Source organism: Amblyomma maculatum, chromosome 9 (genome assembly GCF_055883805.1).
Source record: "Amblyomma maculatum isolate TAMU_Amacu chromosome 9, ASM5588380v1, whole genome shotgun sequence".
NCBI classification, from domain to species: Eukaryota; Metazoa; Arthropoda; class Arachnida; order Ixodida; family Ixodidae; genus Amblyomma; species Amblyomma maculatum.
This window is the reverse complement of record NC_139352.1, coordinates 91,510,104-91,532,907: the sequence shown is the minus strand read 5'-3', so window position 1 is coordinate 91,532,907 and position 22,804 is coordinate 91,510,104. Positions and strand designations below refer to the sequence as shown.

Below are 22,804 nucleotides of genomic sequence, written 5' to 3'. Positions count from 1 at the left end.
ACCAGAACAGACAACACTTAGACAGGACGGGCGCCCCTCCTGTCTGTCTCTTTCTGAGTGTTGTCTGTTTTTGTGTCACATCTTTTCAGTAAAACAGAAAGCTTAATTCTTATTTGGTATCAAGTATGTTTGCTTTAACCTCGCCGCTGCTTCCCGCATGGTTTTACCTTTTTTTTTTCTCTCTCTCCGTCAGATTCTTTTCATCCTTTTATTTCTTTCATTCTTTGATGACTTTATTTCTTTAATAAAAGCTAGGCTATGCTTTTGGTGCTCATTTTTAGAGCCCTGGTTCCGCATACACAGGGGTCTTATAATGAATGAGAAATTAGTTTTATGTGTACTTCTGCAATAATACATGGCATATGGCACGAAAAACTCAAGCTGTTAAACAGAAAACTAAAATTATTAACAGCAATGAACCCTGTACGTTTCTTCCATCAATTCTTCACATATTGATTTTTTTTATTTAAAGGTGTCTCATAAAAATTGCTTCTAATATCATTTCCGGACTTCGCATCCATTCAAGCTGTGTCCCTTGATGCTTACCGTTCCCGGACGTCAAGTGGGCTCCAGGCCACGTCCATGTGAGCGTCACCAAATAAGTGTCGTTATCTCCTGGCAGTTCTGAGACCACTTTAAGGTCCCGGATGTTCGATGGAGGCACCTGTTCTTCCAGAATTTCTTCCGTCACGTCGAATGACCCACATGACGCCACCCTCTGGAAGGGGCCGCCGTCTTGCCCATCAGTAGAAGTTCCGTTATTCTCCTCGGCCGTTGTGTTGACAATCTTGAAGTTCTCCATCGGGATCCCAAAACCATAATCATCATCGAAGTCTGGATCTGCGCACAGTGGTTCCCAGAAATCAGTACCCTGGAAAAAGCTCGTTTCATTTCGTTTGTGCACTTCAACATCCCAAGGTGACACAGGATATGCGGGTGCCGTAGTGTAGGGCTACGGAGTAATTTCGACCACCTGGGATTCTTTAACTTTCACTGACATCACGCAGTACAGGAGAACCTTGCTTTTCGTCTCCACCAAAGAGCGGCCGACGCGGTTGGGATTTGATTCCGCTTCCTCGGCTTACGCTTAGCCACCACTAAGAAATTTTTATAACCTTCTTGCCCAGCATGACGGGCCTCGTGACATAACAGGCACCCGACACTGAATAATCACAAAACGGTCACCTTCCGCGAAGTTTAGTCGACAAGCTTTTCAAGCTCAACCCCTGTATGCTACAAAACCTTAGCTGGCATGCTGACTGTCCAAACAGTGCAGATCAGGTTAGATACAGGAAAGGTTTCCCATAAATGTATGCTAGGCCTGTCATCACCGCCTTATTTTCACCATATTGCTGCGTTTATTTAGAATTGCCTGTCTTTATTGGGACTGGGCTACTGTAACCTGTTTCTGTTTTCCTTCAGCTCATATGTCGTGTGACGCTAGCGTGAAGCAAGGCAAGCAGAGATTTTATTCAGTGTGTGTGTGGGGACATTCAGATAGCGAAAGCTTAAACGTGTTTTCCCTTACAGTATAAAATGTTTTATTCGAGAGTCACTTTCAATGCTATCTGTGGAGCATTGCCTCTTTTCACAAGAATGAAAACAGGGGTAAGGTTGCGAAGGGGGGGGTTCAGGACTTATGGATGGAGTGAAACTAGCCACACTGTGGATGGAGTGAAACTAGGCTCCTTAGGCATGTTTTGAATGCTTTAGGAAGATTTATGCTGTTCGACCTTTTGAATTAGAAGGGACATCAAGTTTCGCCTTTGCGTAATCTACAACACTGTCTTTACATTCCATGATTTTTCATATTTTCTGCTTAAGCTAGTTTTAGGGGAAAGCAAGGTGTCACTTATCCGTAGACACCTCTACGCACTTGAGTCAAGTTTATTAGAAACCAGCTAAACGAAATTAAAAGTCGCAGCACGAAGTAGGGCTTCCGCTCTAAAGGGATTGTGAAGTGAAACATTCAATTTCAAAGGCGCACATATAATATTACGATGATAAAGAAAACGCATTTAATTACGCCGCTAAAGGCTTTCCGTGAACCCCAGATCATTTAAACAGGGAGGGGCAGTAACAAGGGTTGTAAAACCTGCTTTCCCGTAAGGGACAACTAGGTCTTGTTAACGCTCACGTTGCTAAAAATCCTTCTGCTATATTCATTATCATCATGGTTAGCCTAACCACATCTGCTGTAACACGCAGGATACTTCCGTATATTTAGCTGCCCGCTCCTGAGGAGCCTCAGAAACTGCTACTCAAGTATTCCCTTTGAATCCACTTTGTTACGTTTTACGAACATTGGTTTGTTACGCTTAACGACCATCCCTAGTTCCCGGTTAGATTAAAGCCCCATCTTCTTTACAGGCAGAGGAAGCTGCAGTTATCTTGACAATCTCCTCAAGCACCGTCACACTAATCTTTATTGATTCAAAAACAGCAATCCGCAATTTCGCTTGAAGGAAGACTCACACTTTCTATGGGTAACTGCTCATTCGGGCTACCCTGGAAATGAAGCAGCCCAAAATGCAGCTCAAGCGCACGTCCAGCAGGCCCAGCTACAGACCCAGGCAATACACGCGAATGCCCCGTTTATTATAACTCTTCGCTCCACAACAGAGAGCAACGGCTTCAGTACCACCCCCAAATCTCTGTCTAAACACAAGCAGGTGACCTGGCGCAAGCTCCAGCCTCACACATCTCCATCTCCATCTCACCTCACTCGTATCCACATCGGCCTTTTCTTTCATGTAGGCACGCTCTGCGGGACACCTAAAGACCAACAGAAAGTCAGCCTATCCTGTACGTTTGATCCAAGCTCCAGTCACCCTCAGAATGGCATCTAACGGACATGGGGCGATGGGAGATCGGGGAGTCCAGCTCGGACCCGGCTGCACAAAAGCAGCTGGTGGACTGGGGTATAAGAGTCGATGAGAGCCACGAGTTCTTGCCTCCCTCCGCGATATCGTGCTGACCCACCAGTACAGACTGTACTTCCAGGCTAAAAAAACAATAAATATTTTTCCCACCACGACCACCGCTTACATTTCCTTCTCGTTAATTGCTACCTAAGGGAATTTTGCTCTTTCTAATTTCAACTCGCATGCCGTTAGCTATCGTTTGCTCTGTGACCACCTCCGCTCTCGCATTTTCTCTAAAAGTTACAAATATAGTTTATATTTGCTATTCTGTCCCCAAATTATAATCAGCCCAGTACTTTAGACTCCGCATTTTATGCCCAACAAGTGAGTACGCCGTAAGCGCTAATCCAGTTGGGCGTCTTTGGACGTTTGAGTGATACCAAGCTAGTTGCCATGGCAACTGTAATGTTAGTCGCCTCGTTGGTTGCCACAGCAACTGTGAGGCCGGCCGTTGTATAGAGCCGTTGTGCCGCAGACTTTAATGCGAAAACACTGCCACACATGGCGAAAGCCAACAGAAAATGGCCTGCCTTGCATTTGTCAACCTCGCACAAAAACGACACATGCCGAAGCAGGATGGATTAAAAACAGCAATGTCTCGACGGAGTGAGTACGAAACGTCGTAGCCAACCTGAAACCTCAAGCCCCGCGTGCAGGTACAGTCTCGCGGTGTATATTGCACGTCGTCACCTCTATAAACTTTCACACGTGTGCAACACTTTCGCCCGTCCCACTCTTTTAAGTACGCTAAAGCCTTGCCATTCTACAATATCTCCTTCAGGAATACTGAAAGGCTCCTAAACAAAAACGTATACAAAATTAAACTTTTTATATAATGCAACACTTTATTGAGATCAATTACACCAAACGAGCACCTTCTGTTTTACGATGTTATGCTGTCTGGCATATTTCGGGGCCGGACTTAAAACCTTACTATCCCGCCGGGGTGGCGCATTGGTTTTAGCGCTCGACTACTGTTCCCAAGGACGCGGGATCGAATCCCGGCCTCGGCGGCCGCTTTTCGGTGGAGGCGAAAAGCAAGGCACCCGTGTGCTGTGCGATGTCAGTGCACGTTAAAGAACCCCAGGTGGTTGAAATTTCCGACGTCCTCCACTACGGCCTCTCTCATAACCTGAGTCGCTTTGGGACGTTAAACCCCACAAACCAAACCAAACCAACCGTACTGCCCAGAATGAACTACCCTATTCGTATAAAAGTATATAGTTCGCTAAGTAGCTTATGATCTACGTTGCTTTATATGAGTGATTTATCGATACTTGCCTAGATTGTTTGTAATGGACCAAAAAACTCATCATGGCATGTGCACAGTTTTCGCAGTGACAAGCCGAGCATTGGGCTTCACAAGCTGCTCCATCTGACGGATGGCGAGGCAATCGACATAACGGCTCCGTGGTTGGGCGCGTAGCTTGTAAGGGCAGCTTCTAAAATCGGCGCTTGGCACGTCTCGACGAAAACTGTGCACCAAGCGGCGAGTGGTTTTTCGACTCTAGGAAGTCTAGCCAGGTAGCTAGATTGCCAATCTCCTGATAAATAACGTCCTCTGTGCTATGCCACATTGTGAACGATATCTGGGCTCGAACAGGATATTAGATATGGCTCAGAATTTTCCTTAATTCCGGCCCTAAAATATCTGCTCGGTAGAACTTTACGGCATATGGTTATTTTTTCAAAAATGGAATGATGAACTCACCCGAAGTATGAGCGAGTAGAGGGGTGATGGCATAGGTGCTGCCCGAGGCGGGCTTTGGGTACACAATTCGGACGGTCTTGTGGCTGGACGCATGTGCAGTGACGGCGTACCTGCCTTTCCCAACGAAGGCAGCGAAATATCCACTGTAGGTGCCATCATTTGCTCGTACGTCCGGAACTGTGGCGGAAGCATGCAGGGGCGCAAGAATGGTTTGAATGAAAGTAAAATGAACGACATGAAGGCCTACGAGGTTACAAGTACGCAAAACAGCGCAATATGTAAACATGAAAAACTGCTTATTGCAACGTTCGAACGTCTTGTTTTTTTTTTTTTTAAATATCTCTGCATTGTACTCAATTTGAGTCCGATCTCTTTTCGTTAGCCTCTGCTCTTCTGCCTCTTAGGTGAGAACCGGTGAGATTCAGCTCGCTTCTCCTGGGGGATATACCAGTGAGCTGATAGTCACGACATAAAATTTCCTGCCTGAGCGCTGCATTCTATTCTTATTTTTCAGGTTATTTCACTCGCATGGTTTGGATCAACTTCAACTATCTGCCCTAAGTAGACGTATTCATTTCACAGTTGCAGCGAGTCGCTGATTGTCAAATTTCTTGTTTCTTCCGAAACTGTTTAAAATTAATTTAGATTTCTGTGCATTATTTTAGACCTACTGCCCTGATTTACTGCCCTGCCTGTTTGTGTCAATATTCACCCTTTGCGGTCTGCCCCCTCATTCACATAGAGAGACAATTAAAGTAGAAAATCGTAGCTTACAGGGATATTCTCAATTAGCGCCTATAAATAAATATTCCCAATCCAGACTTTTGAACACGCCCTTTAAGCTGGGTGTGAATTTCAATGAGCGGAACGACCACTGTACTGCAAGTCGCTTACATGTTATGGGAATGTACGGAAACGAGATGGACTGAATTAACCGAGCAAAACAGATGTAAAAAGGGCCAAAAATATACGCGCCGATCCCTTTTAATTCCCTTATTCCCACATAGAGGCCGCGAGCATAATCTGTAAAATGTTTCAGGTGATCAAATTCGCCAGATATTTTGTGTTTATTAGACAGTATGGAGAGAAAAAAAAACAAGACCTGCTCAGCTTGCGAGCGTTAGTGGTTATCATTGTTCTGTTTTAGAATTTTTGTTTTAATGAAAAGAGAAGGGTTTTTCGAAATACTCCTCTTACAAATACCAGGGATCACCTGCTTTGCTTCTAGAACACAACTCTAAGACGGGGAAAGCAGGACAAAATATAACACATGCGTACCTCGGCCTTCGTCATTGAGTGGATATTTAACCTTGGGCGCTCGATTGGGTCTGGTGACCTCTGCAGTGACGTCAGCGTTCAAGACGATCTTGTTTCCCTTTGTCACCTCGGTAAGAATGATTGCTTCGTTTGCTTTCTCTACTATTATACTAGACATTTTGCAGGTTGCCCGGATAGGCTCATCTGGGTCCATGGCTTGAGACCTCACTTGGGTGTTGACGTCTACTTCGTCGCGACTTGACGTTTCCACGTGAAGAGTCCATTTCCCTGCCTTTGAATCAACCAATAAGTGTCATTAGTTCATTTATTCAATCTATCAACCAATGATCTGTTTCAAAGAATCAATTAATCAATAGAAAAATTTATCACATTATCAATTTCTCATTCCAGTATTGTAGCCGTTAATTAGGGACACAAGCTCCCACTAGAGTTTTGCATTATATGATGATTTAGACAAAAAAATATTTGAATAAAATAATTTCGAACCTCTGCCTGGCTTGGTATTAATAAAGTCGTTATAAAGCCTTTGTCCTCCACACGGCAATCTTGGCACTTTTTTCCGTTGGGATCAATGAGCCATGCTCTGACGGAAGCACTCTCAGGCTGCACGCGTTGAATGAGGACGACAGTGTTGTTGCCCAAACTGTTGTCCAATACGAAATTCTCATTTAGACTGCCTGCGAAAATACTTGAGGCGTCCATGACCTAGAAGGGAAAGGACAAATACAAATGTCACTATTTCAGGACCGCAGTAAGGTGAGCGCCAGCTCTCAGATATTACCTCTGTGTTGAAGAGTGGCTACTCCGAATGAAAAAGCGGTGTTAAAGGTGTCGACCGCAGTAAGGTGAGCGCCAGCTCTCAGATATTACCTCTGTGTTCAAGAGTGGCTACTCCGAATGAAAAGGCGGTGTTAAAGGTGTCTATTCGTAACCGGAAGCTCAAGCATCATATTATATATATATATACGTGTAATACCTGCGCCATCATTGAAACTGTTTTCATCATTGAAACGGGCAACTGTTTTCCTTTCTAAAAAAAGCAATATGGAAAAGCGACAGTGTAACGTGATCGCGATAACACGGAGGTTACGCGTTCCTTGGTTGGTTACGTCAAGCTTTAGCTTCGGTTCTGTAGCGAATAGCTGACGGGGCGAAATATATAGAGCCATTTCGTTTGGCCCTGTTACCTTTAACAAAAGACAAATTCCACGCTGTCAAAACTTTCTGCTTCAATATTGCTGTTACCTTCCACTCGTGATGAGTGCCAGACAGCATAGCAGGTATGTATAACCATCATCATCATTTACAGTGTTAGGCATAAATTCCAAATAGTGTTCTTTCAGAATCGTTATGTCTCCTAAACTAGGGCTTGATGATTTGCCTCATCGACAGGTGCGAACCATAAGAAAGTATATAGAGACAGTTATCATTCCTTTCTTTTTCCTTTGATGCAATACCTGGTCATATACCTTCAATCATGCCCTCTATATGCGTCTCACGAAAATAGTATGAGTACCTACCATTGTGTACCTTCCAGTAGCTTCGTCCGCCTGGCTAGTCGAAGCTTCCACAAAAGCAGTTTCAATTTTAAGCGCCGTATTTCCTTGCAGATCCTCGAAGAAGAACGCTTTTCCCTTCGTAGCAACGGCTAATTTCTCAAGTTTGTTGTCTGCCTTGGTCCCTATAGCCATAGTGCTTACTTCAACCTTGGCTGCCACGACTTTCGGCGTAACGTCGGACAGATTGGGAGCAATATTTTCTTCGCCGTCGCTCATCAGCAGGATTATGGCGCTTTCCGGAGTCTCATCAGGTGTGGTTAGTACCTGTAATTATAGAGTGGATAAGTTTTTGCTGTTTGGTAAGAATGCCTTCCTGAACATACAGTGTCAAGCAGTTGAGGACAACAGCCAATTAAGGAACACAAGAGCTCTGTATAAGACAATCAAAGATATCAAAGGAAGCTTCTGTGCTAAGCTGGGCGTGATAAAGGACAAACGAGGCAAGGACCTCACTGAAGCCTCAGAGATAAAGAAGAGGTGGCAGGAATACACAGAACTGTACAAGAAGGACCCGGATGTGCAAACCCAACATAGGACGGTTGTGATTACTGATCTCGAGCCGGGCATCCTGAAGAGTGAAGTTGAATGGGCCTTAGCCAGCCTTGCTAAGAACAAAGCTAGCGGAATTGATGGTATTCCAGCTGAGTTGCTTCAAAACTTCAACCACGACGCTGTTAACACACTGCATACATTATGTCAAAAGATTTGGACAACCCTGCAGTGGCCACAGGATTAGAGGAGGTCAGTTTACATCCCCAATCCAAAGAAAGGCAGTGCCAAAGATTGTTCCAACTACCGCACGATCGCGCTTATTTCGCATGCTAGCAAGGTGATGTTAAAAATTCTGCAAGGTAGGCTGCAGCAGTATGGGGAACGGGAGTTTCCGGACGTGCAAGCTGGGTTTCGCAAGGGCAGAGGAACTAGAGACCAAATTGCCAACCTTCGCTGGATCATGGAAAAAGCAAGAGAGTTCCAGAAACCCATTTACTTCTGCTTTATTGATTATGCGAAAGCGTTTGACTGCGTAGATCACAGCAGATTGTGGCAAGCTCTCCAAGAGATGGGAGTTCCAATTCACCTCATCTGTCTCCTCAGGAACCTTTATTAAGGAGCAAGAGGCCACAGTCAGAACTGGGCATGGTCTTACTGATTGGTTTCCGATTGAGAAAGGGGTGAGGCAAGGCTGCATACTGTCGCCCTGCCTATTTAACCTATATGCAGAGTGCATCATGAGGAAGGCCGGTCTGGACGAGTCTTCAGCTGGAGTGAAGATTGCTGGAAAACGTATCAACAACCTTAGATATGCGGATGATACCACTTTAATGGCAGAAAGTGAAGTGGAACTCAAGAGACTTCTGATGCGCGTACAAAAAGAGAGTGAGAAGTTTGGGCTTAAACTGAACATTAAAAAGACGAAGATCATGGCGTCTTGCCCTATCAAGTCCTGGAGCATCAATGGACAAGAAGTGGAAGCTGTGACAGATTTTCTGTTCTTGGGCGCCAAGATTACCTCGGAAGGAGACTGCAGCCATGAAATTAGGAGACGCCTGCTTCTGGGAAAGAGAGCAATGGTTAGCTTTGACCGCCTAGTAAAGAGCAGAGACATTAGTCTGCAAACCAAGATCCGTATAACCCGTGCTATGGTCTTTCCAGATGTGATGTATGGATGCGAGAGTTGGACTGTTAAAAAGGCTGACCGCCGAAGAATTGACGCGTTTGAATTGTGGTGCTGGCGAAGACTCTTTAAGAGTTCCTTGGACTGCCAGAAGATCAAATGAGTCGATATTGTCGACCATAAACCCTGACTGCTCATTGGAGGGTCAAATTCTAAAGCTAAAGCTCAGCTACTTTGGTCATCTTATGAGAAGAGAGGAGTTGCTGGAGAAAGATTTGATGTTGGGAAAGGTTGAGGGTCGCCGGAGAAGGGGTAGGCAGCGAACGCGATGGTTAGATGGCATTCTCGAGGCATTGCAGATGAAGCTATGTGATGTTAAGAAGATAGTGAGAGACCGGAAAGCGTGGCGTGACATGGTCCATAGGGTCACGAAGAGTCGGACACGACTGAACGCCTGAACTGAACTGAACTTGGTTTGGTTTGGTTTTGTTTTGGGGGGTTTAACGTCCCAAAGCGACTCAGGCTATGAGAGACGCCGTAGTGAAGGACTCCGGAAATTTCGACCACCTGCGGTTCTTTAACGTGCACTGACATCGCTAAGGCTCATTTCAAAGAATGAGTGAACAGGCATACGTTTATGTGTTTTGCACGCCTCAGCCGATATTCACAAAATGTCGAGGAGGAAACAAATTTGTCTAATCAAAAGTAAAAAAATTATTTAGTGTGCACCAATTTCAGCGTCCCAACAGGCTCAAATGTGTTAGTGAGGGTAATAATTATTAGTAATGCGAAGTTTTAAAGTAAGCCTAAAAAAAGTGCCGAGTGATAACGGTGGCGAGGGGGCCGAGTTATCGGTTGTGCCTGTGTCTTGAAAACCAGTAGACTAGCCGGTGGCGACAGGAACAAGCCTTCTGCGCTAATGTCGCAGATAAGGGCTGCAGGTCGACTGCGTTCGCATTAAGGATGAAAATGGCAACGTGTTTTCCAGATAATAAGTGTCAAGCATTGAGATTGATTTTATTATTTTAGATCGTTTTTGACAGGGAGAAGATTAATCATGGAATGGTAAAGAACAAGAAACAAACGTCTAGTATTCATTACAATACAGATATTACTTCTTGGCCAAGGGCCACAAGCATAGGGATTACCCACTTGATCGAAATCGCGCCAAAGCTTTCATCGTATGGGGTACAGAGCGAACGGCCTAGTAGCTACGCTTTTCACTTGTAAGCTACCCTGCAAAGCAGTCATGCAATGCGTGCTATCCTTATTGGCTCATGTGTTTTACAGCTTTCGTAGTGCTGCAAACAGCTTGTGAAACAAAGTATAGCTTTCGGTATCCTTGTCTTTGATTTAAAGGTCTGAGAGATGGGCATTTACTAAAAAAGCTGATTGCCAAAAGCAAGAAAACAAACAAATGTTTAGAAAAAAAATTCTATATTACAAGAAGAACTAGTATGGGGCCATTCACAAGCAACATCGCCTGTTTGTGATGGCAAAGGGGGAGGGGGGGATGGGGTGTGTGGTTTCTTGTCACCTCTTGATGAGTGTTTAGGTTTCTTGATGAACAAAAAAATGTTTAAAAAACCCTGCTCTGCACTAAACCTCTAGCAGTAGTGGTTTACGATTCGGGACCACTTTCAAGCAATGCAGTGGGCTATATGTAAAGCCTTATTTGTGTGTGTGCGTGTGTGCATGTGTGTACGCGTGTGTGCGCGTGTGCGCGCGCGTGTGCGCGTGTGTGCGTGCGTGCGTGTGTGTGTGTGTGTGTGCGTGTGTGCGTGCGTGCGTGCGTGCGTGGGGGCGTGCGTGTGCACAATCGTAAACTGTGATGGCTATTATGATGGACCCTTCAACGACGAGGCCATACATATCACCCATAGTGCAGCTGTCCCCACCTTCGCAGAAAAGATTAGCGCTACTTAAAAATTCTTAAAAAAAGTCTTGCCTCTAAAGCTCTTTCCAGGCCACAGCCAATGCAGGTGCTGCCTCCTGCGTTGAGCCTTTCAACGGCGTCCAAAAATCCTTTCCTGGTGTTGACATTCACAGGCATCAGTGTGTGGTGTACTGCGGCGCTTGTTTCGAATGTGACAATAGCCAGACGCAATGACCCGTCCGGTATGTCACCAATGTAGCGTGCAGCAGCCTCCTGCAGAAACTCCATCCGGTTGTGGTCCTAGAGCAAGAAACGGAAGTTAAAATAGGTGTCTTAATTGCAGTGTTGGTAAACTGTCATCTTGCCGATCACTGTAGTGTGGATACAAGATTACGTTTGTTCCATGAGAACATGCAGATATGCATTTGGTTTAGAAAGGCTAGATCCCGAAAAATTCAAGGTACATCCCATGAGTACTGAAAAAGTGGACTGTGGTTTCAAACTCCAAATCGACTTTGTTTCCAACCTATAAGTTGGAGGTTCCCCAGGCAAAAATCTATCACAAACAGCTTGACTGGGCCTGAGGGCCTACAGGCAGCACCACGCTGTAGATAAACAATTATACACACAGCAGAAATCAGACATGAACAAATAGCAAATGCAGTGCTTACACTTCCTGAAGAGTTATGCAACAATATTTCAATATATTATATTTAAATTCAATAAAATTGAAAACCCAATACACGCTAGCACATCATGACGTGAACAAATGTTAATCGAATAAAAACAATCAGTTGTCCGTCGGTCGAGTAGTGGTCACTGCTTTTTTTTGGATCACAGTAATATTCATTAGCTCATCACAAAATTTGTTAATTCCTGTCTAAATGTGTAAAGCCAATGTGAGTTTTAAGTTTATAATAAAGTGATGGTATGCGGTAGTCAATAGTGAAACGGCCATAGTTTGTTCGTGTATGTGGCACTACCTTTAGTTCCTTACGCAAGTTGTAAGCATGCAAAGGGCGGTGTGTATAATTTGGAATGTTATTTTTTGGATATTGAGAAACAGTTTGTAATCGTATAATTCAGTTGCTTTAAACATATTATGCTTAGTACACAAGGGATCAGTATATAGCTGACTAGGATATCCATAAAAAGTTCTCAAGAATTCGTGGCACCTTTTTTTTAGTCGCTCGAGTTTAATTTAATTATGGATGGTTGTATCTCCCCAAACTAAGATGCAATATGAAAGACGAGAGTAGAAATTAGCAACATATATTGCTTTTCTGAGCCTCGCTGGAAGTAATTCTTTAAGCTTGTAGAGACAGCCAACTGCTTTACTTAGTTCCACGGCCAGCCTGCTAACATTGTTGTTCCACAACATGGTTTCTTCCAACCAGACGCCTAAAAATTTGTCTGATGTCGCAAGCTGCAAAGCTGTACCTTGAAAATTTAGGACTAGCTCAGTGTCACAGGCTATGTTATGGGGCTTGAAAATAATGTACTTATTCTTTTTAACTTTCAAGGTTAATCTGGTTTTATGCGGCCACTCTTCAAGTTTGATCAAATAATCATTTAGGACAGCGTTCAATTGGGTTACGGTTTGTTCGGAGAAAAAAAATATTTATGTCAACAGCCTACATGACCAGTGTCGGTGAAAGAGGCAAATTGCACATGTTATTATAAACAGAATGAACAACACAGGTCCAAAGATAGAACCATAGAACCATGCTTTACCGTTGTAATCGAACACGACGTTTTCACACTGTTTTCTGTCTGAGAGATAACGTTTGATAAGATCAAGAGCAACACCACCCGAGGCGATGGTGCTCTTAGCAGCACCCGAGGCTGTGAGCTATCGACCACACAAGAAACAGTGAAGAGCCTTTGAGCATCACGTCGTAAGGAGCCATACCTCACGAAACCTCAACTATAAGGCATTCCCCCAAGTCACGGATTTCACACAGAAGCATTTGCCAACGCGCTTTGATTTGTGTTTGTGCTGCACAAATCAGATGCTGTTTTCTATTGAGTGTGCTCTCGTCTGGCGAGCTGCGTGCCGTGACGGGATAGCTGGAGTTAACGGTGCACCACAAATTTGCCTCGCGCACTTGACTATACTGATACGTCAGCACGTTGATGCCCAAACCTGTAACTGTATAGATACCCTTCATACGAAATCATAAGTTTCGCGACACACAAGTTTATCTTCCTTAGCCAACAGATGTACACGTTTATCGATTGATGCAAACTAGCATAATATATTTTGGCTATTGATTAAATAGATTGAAATTTTAATATTTCATTCCCAATGTATTGATAAAACGGACCATAATTTTACGACATCAGCGTATTCAGCCAGCGTACATATAGGGGGGAGAGTTAGAATATAACGAGAATGATTAATAGGCGACAAAGACAGCGCATCTAGATATAGTAAGCAATATAATGAAGGTAATATATAGAGAAAATAAAAACAAAACTGTGACTTGGAATTAGATATAGATTTATTCTAGCTGTAATTGCCACGAAAGCCTTGACTTCAGCTTGATATGCAACGCTTAGCACGAAAAAAAAACTGCTCATCTGGGGGGGCTACGTGAATCCCAAATAAAAAAAAAGCACTTAGGAGCAGCGTATCAGGCTAGAGAAAATAAGTGAGGTTAGAATATTTATTATGAAGGTCACGACAAAGAAGAGAGAGAGAGAAATGAATGGTGGGAGCAGCATAAAAGGGGGCGAATGAGAGCGAAAAACAAAGAAATGGTGCATCGTTCGTTCGTTACAACTGTCGGTAGCGTACAAAAAGCTTAAATATAAATGAGTAGCAGAGACGTTACAGAATTGTGAAATGGTTAGGTGTGATATATCTGAAATCATTAAAAAACGATCTACAATCTAGGCACAATTTTTCTAAATCCAACTGCTGCTCGGCAAGTATTTATTATCAATGTCACAGAGTGTAGTGGAGACTTGCCTCCGATAGACATATCATTGACATTTTAGCTATATATTTATTTCGACAGACTGCGATTTATAATGCCCACCCATTAAAGTCGCACTTGATAGACATGAAGAAATTACACAACAAGGATGCGATAGGAGTTAATTTCTTAGTTTAAAATTACGACGCTTACATCCATGCTGCCTGAGACGTCGAGTACAAGCACGACACGCTGAGGCAGGTCTTGTTTCTGCTGAGTCTCGTCGAAGGTCACATGGATGCTCTTAGTCATGTCCGGCTCGGGTACCCTGCAGTCGTCGACGGAGGCAACGTGGTTTAGACAGTTTTCCACGTTCTTCAAATTTTCGGCTGATAATGACATCCTTATCTGCATTCTCGTCCAATAGAGATACTGAAACCCATGCTCTTTAGCTCATATATAATAATATTTTATATCACAGTATATCTCATTTCGTCCCAATGCTAACAAAATGGATTTCTCGTGAATTTATTCAAGCAAAACGTCTTGTTAAAAGGGTTCAACAGAACATCAAGTCGAAACGAGCGCCAACTAATAAAACAACTGAGCTAGCAAACGCTATTTCAGTTTTTAAACAACACGCGAAAAAGCCAAAAAACACTGCATTGAATTTAAGCTTCCTGATTTCCTTGTCAATAACCCGCAACTGTTCTGGGAACACTTTAGCAGCGATAAAAGCCATGCCTCTCTTCTATCTGCCGGGGAACGGGTTAAATTGCAAATGCACGTAATGATTTCTTTCACTCGATATTTATTGTGGATAACTGTGTTGCACCAGATATAGAACTATACGGTGTTTCAAAAATTAATCCCCTCATCATCCCCGACGCTGGCATTATTAACCTCCTACTTGGGCTGGACAATAAGAACGCAACTGGTTTAGACGAAATTCGACGAAATTACAAATGCGTTTTTAACACAATATGCCGAACCATGCAGAAGGTTTCTAGGCCTGATCTATCGTAAATCCCTTATTATTTATAGACTGCCAGATGACTGGATGGGACGGAGCTGGGTTGTGTAAGTCTCCTCCCATAGCAAGGCTCATGCCTGGCGCGGGCCCGTAAATCCAAGCTTCTGGGTGGCTGGAGCGGGACTACAACACGGGTGAGCAGACACCCGAGAGCCCTCCGCGGAAGCGGAGAGGACTCAGCTGTGACCTGATGAAGAGGGACAGGTCAGCCTGGTGGCATTAATTAGTCATCGAGCAAACTAAGGCAGTTTTCCCGATGATGGGTGGATTGACTTTTGGTTGGTCACTGGGAGGGGCTGCGTCCGGGGCGCGAAGGCGTCTGGCAGGGGTGCACGTCATGGGAGTGCACCACGGGTGTTGCGACCCCGCCTGCCCGAGCACGTGGGTGCGACCCACAGCACGACCAACGCGGTGGCAGTAGTTGACAAGTCCGCCACGCGCGCTGGGAGAGCTGCAGGATTCGTTTTCAGCTAGACGATGACCAGACGTAAACTGGGACAAGAGCGGTCCCCGGCAAGGGTGTCCGCCATTTTGTGGGACTTAGCTCTTGGGAAGGGGCTCGGCCTGGGCGATTCCATGTAACCCCCGGGGGATACTTGTTGGCGAGCTAAACTCTTCTTCCCCTTCATGGATCACTGCCTTGTCGTGGCGGAGGGGCTTACGAAACTCGATGAAGTCGTGAGCTCTGCTGTGTAGGGCCACCCAAGATAGACAGGTCACGGCAGAGAGTTCTGACAAAATGTGATTCACTGGAGAAGGTAATGGCAACCCACTCCAGTATTTCCAGCCAAGAAAACCCTATGGCCAGTCACAATACCATTAAAGATATGGCGCCGGAAGATGAGCCCCCAAGGTTGGAAGGCGTCCCACATGTTACTGGGGATGAACAAAGGGCGATTCCTAGTAGCTCCAGGACGAATGAAGCGGCTGGGCTAAAGCCAAAAGTCCGATGTTGCAAGGAGATATATCAAATAGCAACATGGAATGTAAGATCTATGATGCAAGGTTAACTGGATGTCGTCAAGCGAGAAATAGACAAATTGAACATTGATATCTTGGGTATCAGCGAGCTCAAGTGGACCGGAATGTGAGAATTTAACTCCGGCGACCATTATGTCTTTTATTGTGGGCACGAATCCAAGAGCAGGAATGGGGTCGCTCTCATAGTAAACAGAAGAATGGGCAAAGCAGTGCTAGGGTACAACCCCAAAAACGACCGAATGATTTCACTTCGGATCCAAGGTCACCATTTCAACATAAAAGTTATCCAAGTCTATGCACCGACCACTGCTGCTGAAGAAGCTGACGTTGAGAGATTTTATGCGGACCTACAATGCCTTTTTTGGACCGCACCCCATCATCAGACGTCGTTTTTCTCATTGGAGACTGGAATGTTAAGGTCGGGAGTGAAGAAATATCCGGAATTATAGGCAAGTTCGGTCTTGGCGAGCCAAATGAAGCTGGGCAGAGGCTAGTAGAGTTGTGTCAAGATAACAACCTGACCATAGCGAATACTCATTTTCAACAGCACAAGAGGCGCCTCTACACAGGGACTTCACCGGACGGTCTGTACAGGAATCAGATCGATTTAATTCTTTGCCGGCAGAGATGGAGAAGCGCTATAGAAGCAGTAAAAACAAGGCCTGGGGCCGATTGTGGCACCGATCATCAGCTTCTTGTTGCCAAAATTAAGCTTCGATTGAGGAAAACGCCGAAAACTAGAAGGCCTTTCAGGTATGATCTGGATCAAATTTCATTAGAATATGCTGTGGAAGTGAGGAATCGATTTCAAGAATTAGATCTAGAAGACAGAGAGCCCGAAGAGATGTGGACCGATGTTCGTGATATAATACAAGAAGTTGCTACTAAGGTAGTTCCAAAGCAAAAGAAATGCAAGAAAGCAAACTGGTTATCTGAAGAGGTTTTGCAAATAGCTGAGGAAAGGAGGATGGCAAAAGTTATGGGGGAAAGAGAAAGATACAAGGTCCTCAATGCGGATTTTCAGAAAATAGCAAGGAGAGATAAGAATGCCTTTTAAACATACAGTGCCAAGCAGTTGAGGACAACAGCAATTAAGGAACGCAAGAGCTCTGTATAAGACAATCGAAGATATCAAAGGAAGCTTCTGTGCTAAGCTGGGCGTGATAAAGGACAAACGAGGCAAGGACCTCACTGAAGCCTCAAAGATAAAGAAGAGTTGCAGGAATACACAGAAGAACTGTAAAAGAAGGACCCGAAAGTGCAAACCCAACATAAGACAGCTGTGTTTACTGATCTCTAGCCGGGCATCCTGAAGAGTGAAGTTGAATGGGCCTTAGCCAGCCTTGCTAAGAATAAAGCTAGCGGAATTGATGGCATTCTAGCTGAGTTGCTTCAAAACCTCAACCATGATGCTGTTAACATTCTGCATACATTATGTCAGAAGATTTGGACAACCCTGCAGTGGCCACAGGATTGGAGGAGGTCAGTTTACATCCCCATCCCAAAGAAAGGCAGTGCCAAAGATTGTTCCAACTACCTTACGATCGCGCTTATTTTGCATGCTAGCAAGGTGATGTTGAAAATCCTCCAATGTAGGCTGCAGCAGTATGTGGATCGGGAGCTTCCGGGCGTGCAAGCTGGGTTTCGCAAGGGCAGAGGAACTAGAGACCAAAATGCCAACCTTCGCTGGATCATAGAAAAAGCAAGAGAGTTCCAGAAACCCATCTACTTCTGCTTTATTGATTATGCAAATGCGTTTGACTGCGTAGATCACAGCAGATTGTGGCAAGCTTTCCAAGAGATGGGAGTTCCAATTCACCTCATCTGTCTCCTCAGGAACCTGTATGAAGGGCAAGAGGCCACAGTCAGAACTGGGCATGGTCTTACTGATTGGTTTCCGATCGAGAAAGGAGTGAGGCAAGGCTGCATACTGTCGCCCTGCCTATTTAACCTATATGCAGTGTGCATCATGAGGAAGGCCGGTCTGGACGAGTGTTCAGCTGGAGTGAAGATTGCTGGAAAACGCATCAACAACCTTAGATGTGCGGATGATACCACTTTAATGGCAGAAAGTGAAGTGAAACTCAAGAGACTTCTGATGCGCGTACAAGAAGAGAGTGAGAAGTTTGGGCTTAAACGGAACATTAAAAAGACAGATCATGGCGTCTTGCCCTATCAAGTCCTGGAGTATCAATGGACAAGAAGTGGAAGCTGTGGCAGATTTTCTCTTCTTGGGTTCCAAGATTACCTCGGAAGGAGACTGCAGCCATGAAATTAGGAGACGCCTGCTTCTGGGAAAGAAAGCAATGGTTAGCCTTGACCGCCTAGTAAAGAGCAGAGACATTAGTCTGCCAAGCAAGATCCGTATAACTCATGCTATGGTCTTTCCAGTTATGGCCTTTCCAGCGAGAGTTAGGCTGTGAAAAAGGCTGACCGCCGAAGAATTGACGCATTTGAATTGTGGTGCTGGCGAAGACTCTTGAGATTTCCTTGGACTGCCAGAAGATCAAATCAGTCGATATTGTCGACCATAAACCCATACTGCTCATTGGAGGGTCAAATTTTAAAGTTAAAGATCAGCTACTTTGGTCATCTGATGGGAAGAGAGGAGTCGCTGGAGAAAGATTTGATGTTGGGAAAGGTTGAGGGTCGCCGGAGAGGGGGTAGGCAGCAAACGCGATGGTTAGATGGCATCCTCGAGGCACTGCAGATGAAGTTATGTGATGTTAGGAAGATGGTGAGAGACCGGAAAGCGTGGCGTGACATGGTCCGTAGGGTCACGAAGAGTCGGACACGACTGAACGACTGAACTGAACTGAGATGACTGGATAATGACCAAGGTATTCCCAATTCATAAATCAGACAGCACTTCTTTACATTATTAGTGTCAAATATTATACCAGTATCACTGTCTATAATTGCAAGCATCTAAATGTATTTTTAGAACATCATAGCTTATTATCACATCATCAGCATGGGTTTCTCCGCGGTTTGTCAGCAAATACTCAATTAACGAAAATAGCACATGACCTACCTTTATTTATTATAATTGCACCCAAATTACATATAGTTACTTGATTTCGCTAAAGGTTTCGACTGTGTGTGTCATTCTAAACATATCACAAAATTACGAGGATTCGTTAGTGATGGGAAATATTGGCTTGGATAGATTTTTTTGCAGCAACGGTCACAATTCTTTTACACCACGTCGAATTTAAATCGGTACCATTCACATCCGCAGTTACTCGAGGCTCGGTTCTTGGACCCTTTTTGCTCCATATCTTTATTAGTTATACTGCTGCTACGGTCTACTGTAAGATCAAACTCTTTTTTCTGGCGATTGCATAATATACAGAGAAGTAATAAGCCTCGAAGATCATGTCATTCTCAACAGGAAACAAAATGCTGATTGGTGCGATATGGAAGGTGTCGTCAAAACAAAGAAGTAACCAGGGAAATAGAGCCTTCTAATTTTGTGAATAAAATAAATGACACTCCGCTTACCTTTGTAAGCGAGCACATATATCTAAGTGTCACATTGTTCAACGATCTTAGATGGGGTGAACACATCAGTAATATCGCTTCAACTGCATCACACAAGTTATGTTTTCTTATAACATGTCTTCTACTTTCCCTTGCACAAACTAAATCTCCTATATTATAGGATTTTTATTAGGTCTGTACTAGGATATGCTAACACCGTTTGGTTTCTCCAGTCTCTAAGTAATAGCTCATGGCTTTAAAGAATACAGCGTAAAGCATGAAAATTCATTCACAATAGGTACAACCGAACGGATTGACCAACCGAACTAGCTGTAATATCTGGACTCGAAACTCTATGAACAAGAGCGAAATTGTCGAGATTAAAATTCTTCTATCAGTTACTGCATAACGCCATCAGCATCGACTGCTTACAGTACATTTTGCTATCAAGTAAGCGAGACAAAAAAATCAGCACGCCTGTACACCAACCGAATATTATTGTCACAGTCACATATTTCTTCCCGCTAACAACAAGCGAATGAAATCGCCTGCATGCATCTGTTACTAACGTGATTCATTTTCAAGTTTTTGCTCCAAACTACATTCCATGGTTTGAACAGAAATGATCCGGTGACGAATTTCGCTTCCTTTTTTTCTCGTTCCTTTCACTAAGTCGACGGCATGTTATCCCATGGTTTTCCTTCTTGAACTTTTTTTTTTGTGATGTGTATCGTCTGTGCGGAGTTAGCACGACATTTTTAGTTTTTCTGTACTGTATTAATTGCCTAATACCGTATTTCTGTAGAGCTGCTTTGACTCCTTTCATCACATTTTGTTAGATATTATAAATGTAAAGACCTTGTGCTATGGTCTAAACTTGAGATCGGCAGCACAGGAAATAAATAGATAAAAATAAAGAAATATATTCTCTGATAGATATGTTCATGCCAAAGTCACTGCCTAATGGCTAAGTGATCACTGTCTGTGCTCCGCGACCTACGACTCCCAGTAAGGGAGCTCGACTTCAGTACATTTTAATTGCGAATGCCGTTGCTCTAGCGGCCGGACACATCCACTACCACATTGCTTGATCTAAAGACAACAAAAAGAGACAACATACTTCTTGAAGTCTTCATTGGCGCTGATCACCTCCCAAGTGGACTTGCCCTGGCAAAGCCTGTTCTGCTTGTTGGGAGCGAAGCGGTTGTGCCTGCGGGTTCCTGTGCTGGAGTCGCAAAACTGGCTGATCTGGAATAAGGATCGTAGTCAGGTAAAATATGCTAACGCGAGGAGGTTTTGCCAGTGTTCATCACTGTACGACTATTGATATCTGCAACCAGTCGGCTAGATGCCTGAATGCTGAACCCTGGTGCTTCGCGACGGACATTTTGGGACCGCACGTTTTTTCTCAATACTCACAAATAATATTATGCTGGAACTTTGGCGGCTTTGTCTACTGCGAAGGACAAATTAGACACAGGCTAACTCCTCAAAAAGAAGCTTTCTGAGCAAGTACTTTCCACCGACTCATCTGCCTTACCTATTCTATAAACATGTCCGTCCGTCAACGTCCGTCTGCCCGTCCGTACGTCAACGTCAACGTCCGTCCGTCCCTCTTTTAGAATCCAGGAATAAATCCAAAACGGCACATCCCACATTCCTGCAATTAAATGCGTCTTGTGCCAGCTGCTGTCTTTCATCCGCCCAGCCATTTTCTGCCTCCCTGCTGACATGTTTACCTTCCCTTGGAACCTATAATAGTTGGTTATCGCTGATTACCATTCGTTATCCTCCCTTTGCATTATATGTCCAACCAATTTCGTCTTCGCGATATTGACTAGGACCTCATTAATCGCCTGTGCTGATTAATGAGCTCTGCTCTACCACTTCCTTTTAATGCTACACTCATTATATTATTTTCAGAGTTTGATGCGTTTTTCTCAAAATAATAACCACTGTATTCCTTATGGTTTACCATCCTTCCCTCAAGATCAGCATCGGTAAAGTACGGGTATTACGCTTGCCGTTTGGAAATAAAGAATTCGTTTAGTTACATACCCCAATTCCACTTTTGTATTAAGTGTCTTACTGTCGTCATGCTGATGTAAGGTCACTACTTGCACATAAGTACTCTTCATAAATTGCTATTCCTTTCCTGGATTGTTGAACGTTATTGTACTGTGCTTATTGCTTTTGAACCGAGCCATTTCGCTTTGGTTGTAATGTTTCTCGGTCATGTTTTGCGGTTCGCTCATTGCGTTGCTTAGCAAAGCGATGTCACGAGCGAATGAGCGATTACTTAGGTACTGTACATAAAGGTCTATTTCTAGCTATTCTTAGTGCTCTCCTCTGAATACCTCATGTGAGCAAGCAAGGAATAGTACCGGTCAGATGGCGGCATCTTGCTTGGCACACGTTTTCTGATGCAGCATGAAATTGCGGGCCCTTTCTCTTCCCCAAGGTTATTTATACTTAGATTGCGCGTAGACACTTTTTCTGGCCAGTACGGTTGCGCTACTCCATCTTACAGGAGATGTGCTGCGTGCAGACAGTATCGTTAAATTACTCTATTAAGGCGAATCCCTAAGCTATGTTGTGTCTGCAAAATTTGTAGCACGTGCAGCTTTCTGGATCCTCTTGTTTCAGACTGGCAGATGGACATATTGTGGGCTGATCAGTGTCTACAAGAAACTGTATTTGGACCTGCATAGGCTACTTTTGAACCGGCGTGCCTAAGACTCTTCTGAGACTGCTATTGCGTTATTGAGCACCAAATGCTGTTAGCTGTCGTTGACAATGACCTTGTGATCATGCTGAGCCAAATCCGGGAGTCGTCATCCGGGCACCGAAGCGGTCACATTCGAGCACCGAACGAAAGTGAACTGGTCGCGTTTTCCTCCCTCGTACAGCTAAAAAAATTTATTTTTCAGTTTCTTCTTAATGCTTTATGAGATGTCGTCCAAGCTGTTAATTTAAAACGCGCTGAATTTTAGTTTGTCATTGCTACCAACCCAGGAAAAGAGGCACAATAATTTATTATAGAAAGAGACCACAACACAGGCGCGTATTATCAGATAGCCGCCAATAAAAACAGAAGAAACAAAATTTTCTTTTTCACATACAAGGCATGACTGAGCTTTAACACTCAAGCACATGACCTAACTCTATCTCACACAACCCATCCGCCAGCTAGCCACACAATCTGTTATTCTGATATTTCTAATAACGCCATGATAAAGGAAGGTACTGCATGCACCAAACACTTCATTTTCCTCTGTTGCCCGTGAGGAGCTTTTGAGGGAGTGCCACTCAATGGTAAGAGGAGCACTCCAGGGTGAGAGGGGCGCTGCGCGGGCGGACAATGGCTTCGGCGTCGTCTCCAAGTGTGCCACCACAGTCTCATGTCCGTAACCATTTAGTGCT

The 22,804-nt window shown here is 44.2% G+C and overlaps 1 protein-coding gene across 1 annotated transcript in view; it reads right to left on the bottom strand.

The window, feature by feature from the left end:
* Positions 1-22,804, bottom strand: part of LOC146179735 (calcium-activated chloride channel regulator 3A-1-like) — a 48,367-nt gene that overhangs the window by 1,992 nt on the left and 23,571 nt on the right. Inside the window, exons 6-13 of the mRNA XM_084579326.1 lie at positions 20,502-20,629; positions 14,098-14,212; positions 11,036-11,263; positions 7,434-7,736; positions 6,400-6,618; positions 5,914-6,184; positions 4,636-4,812; positions 547-840 (exon numbers count right to left, since the gene is read on the bottom strand). Coding sequence (XP_084435452.1) covers positions 547-840; positions 4,636-4,812; positions 5,914-6,184; positions 6,400-6,618; positions 7,434-7,736; positions 11,036-11,263; positions 14,098-14,212; positions 20,502-20,629 — 1,735 coding nt within the window. The remainder of the gene's footprint in view (positions 1-546; positions 841-4,635; positions 4,813-5,913; positions 6,185-6,399; positions 6,619-7,433; positions 7,737-11,035; positions 11,264-14,097; positions 14,213-20,501; positions 20,630-22,804) is intronic.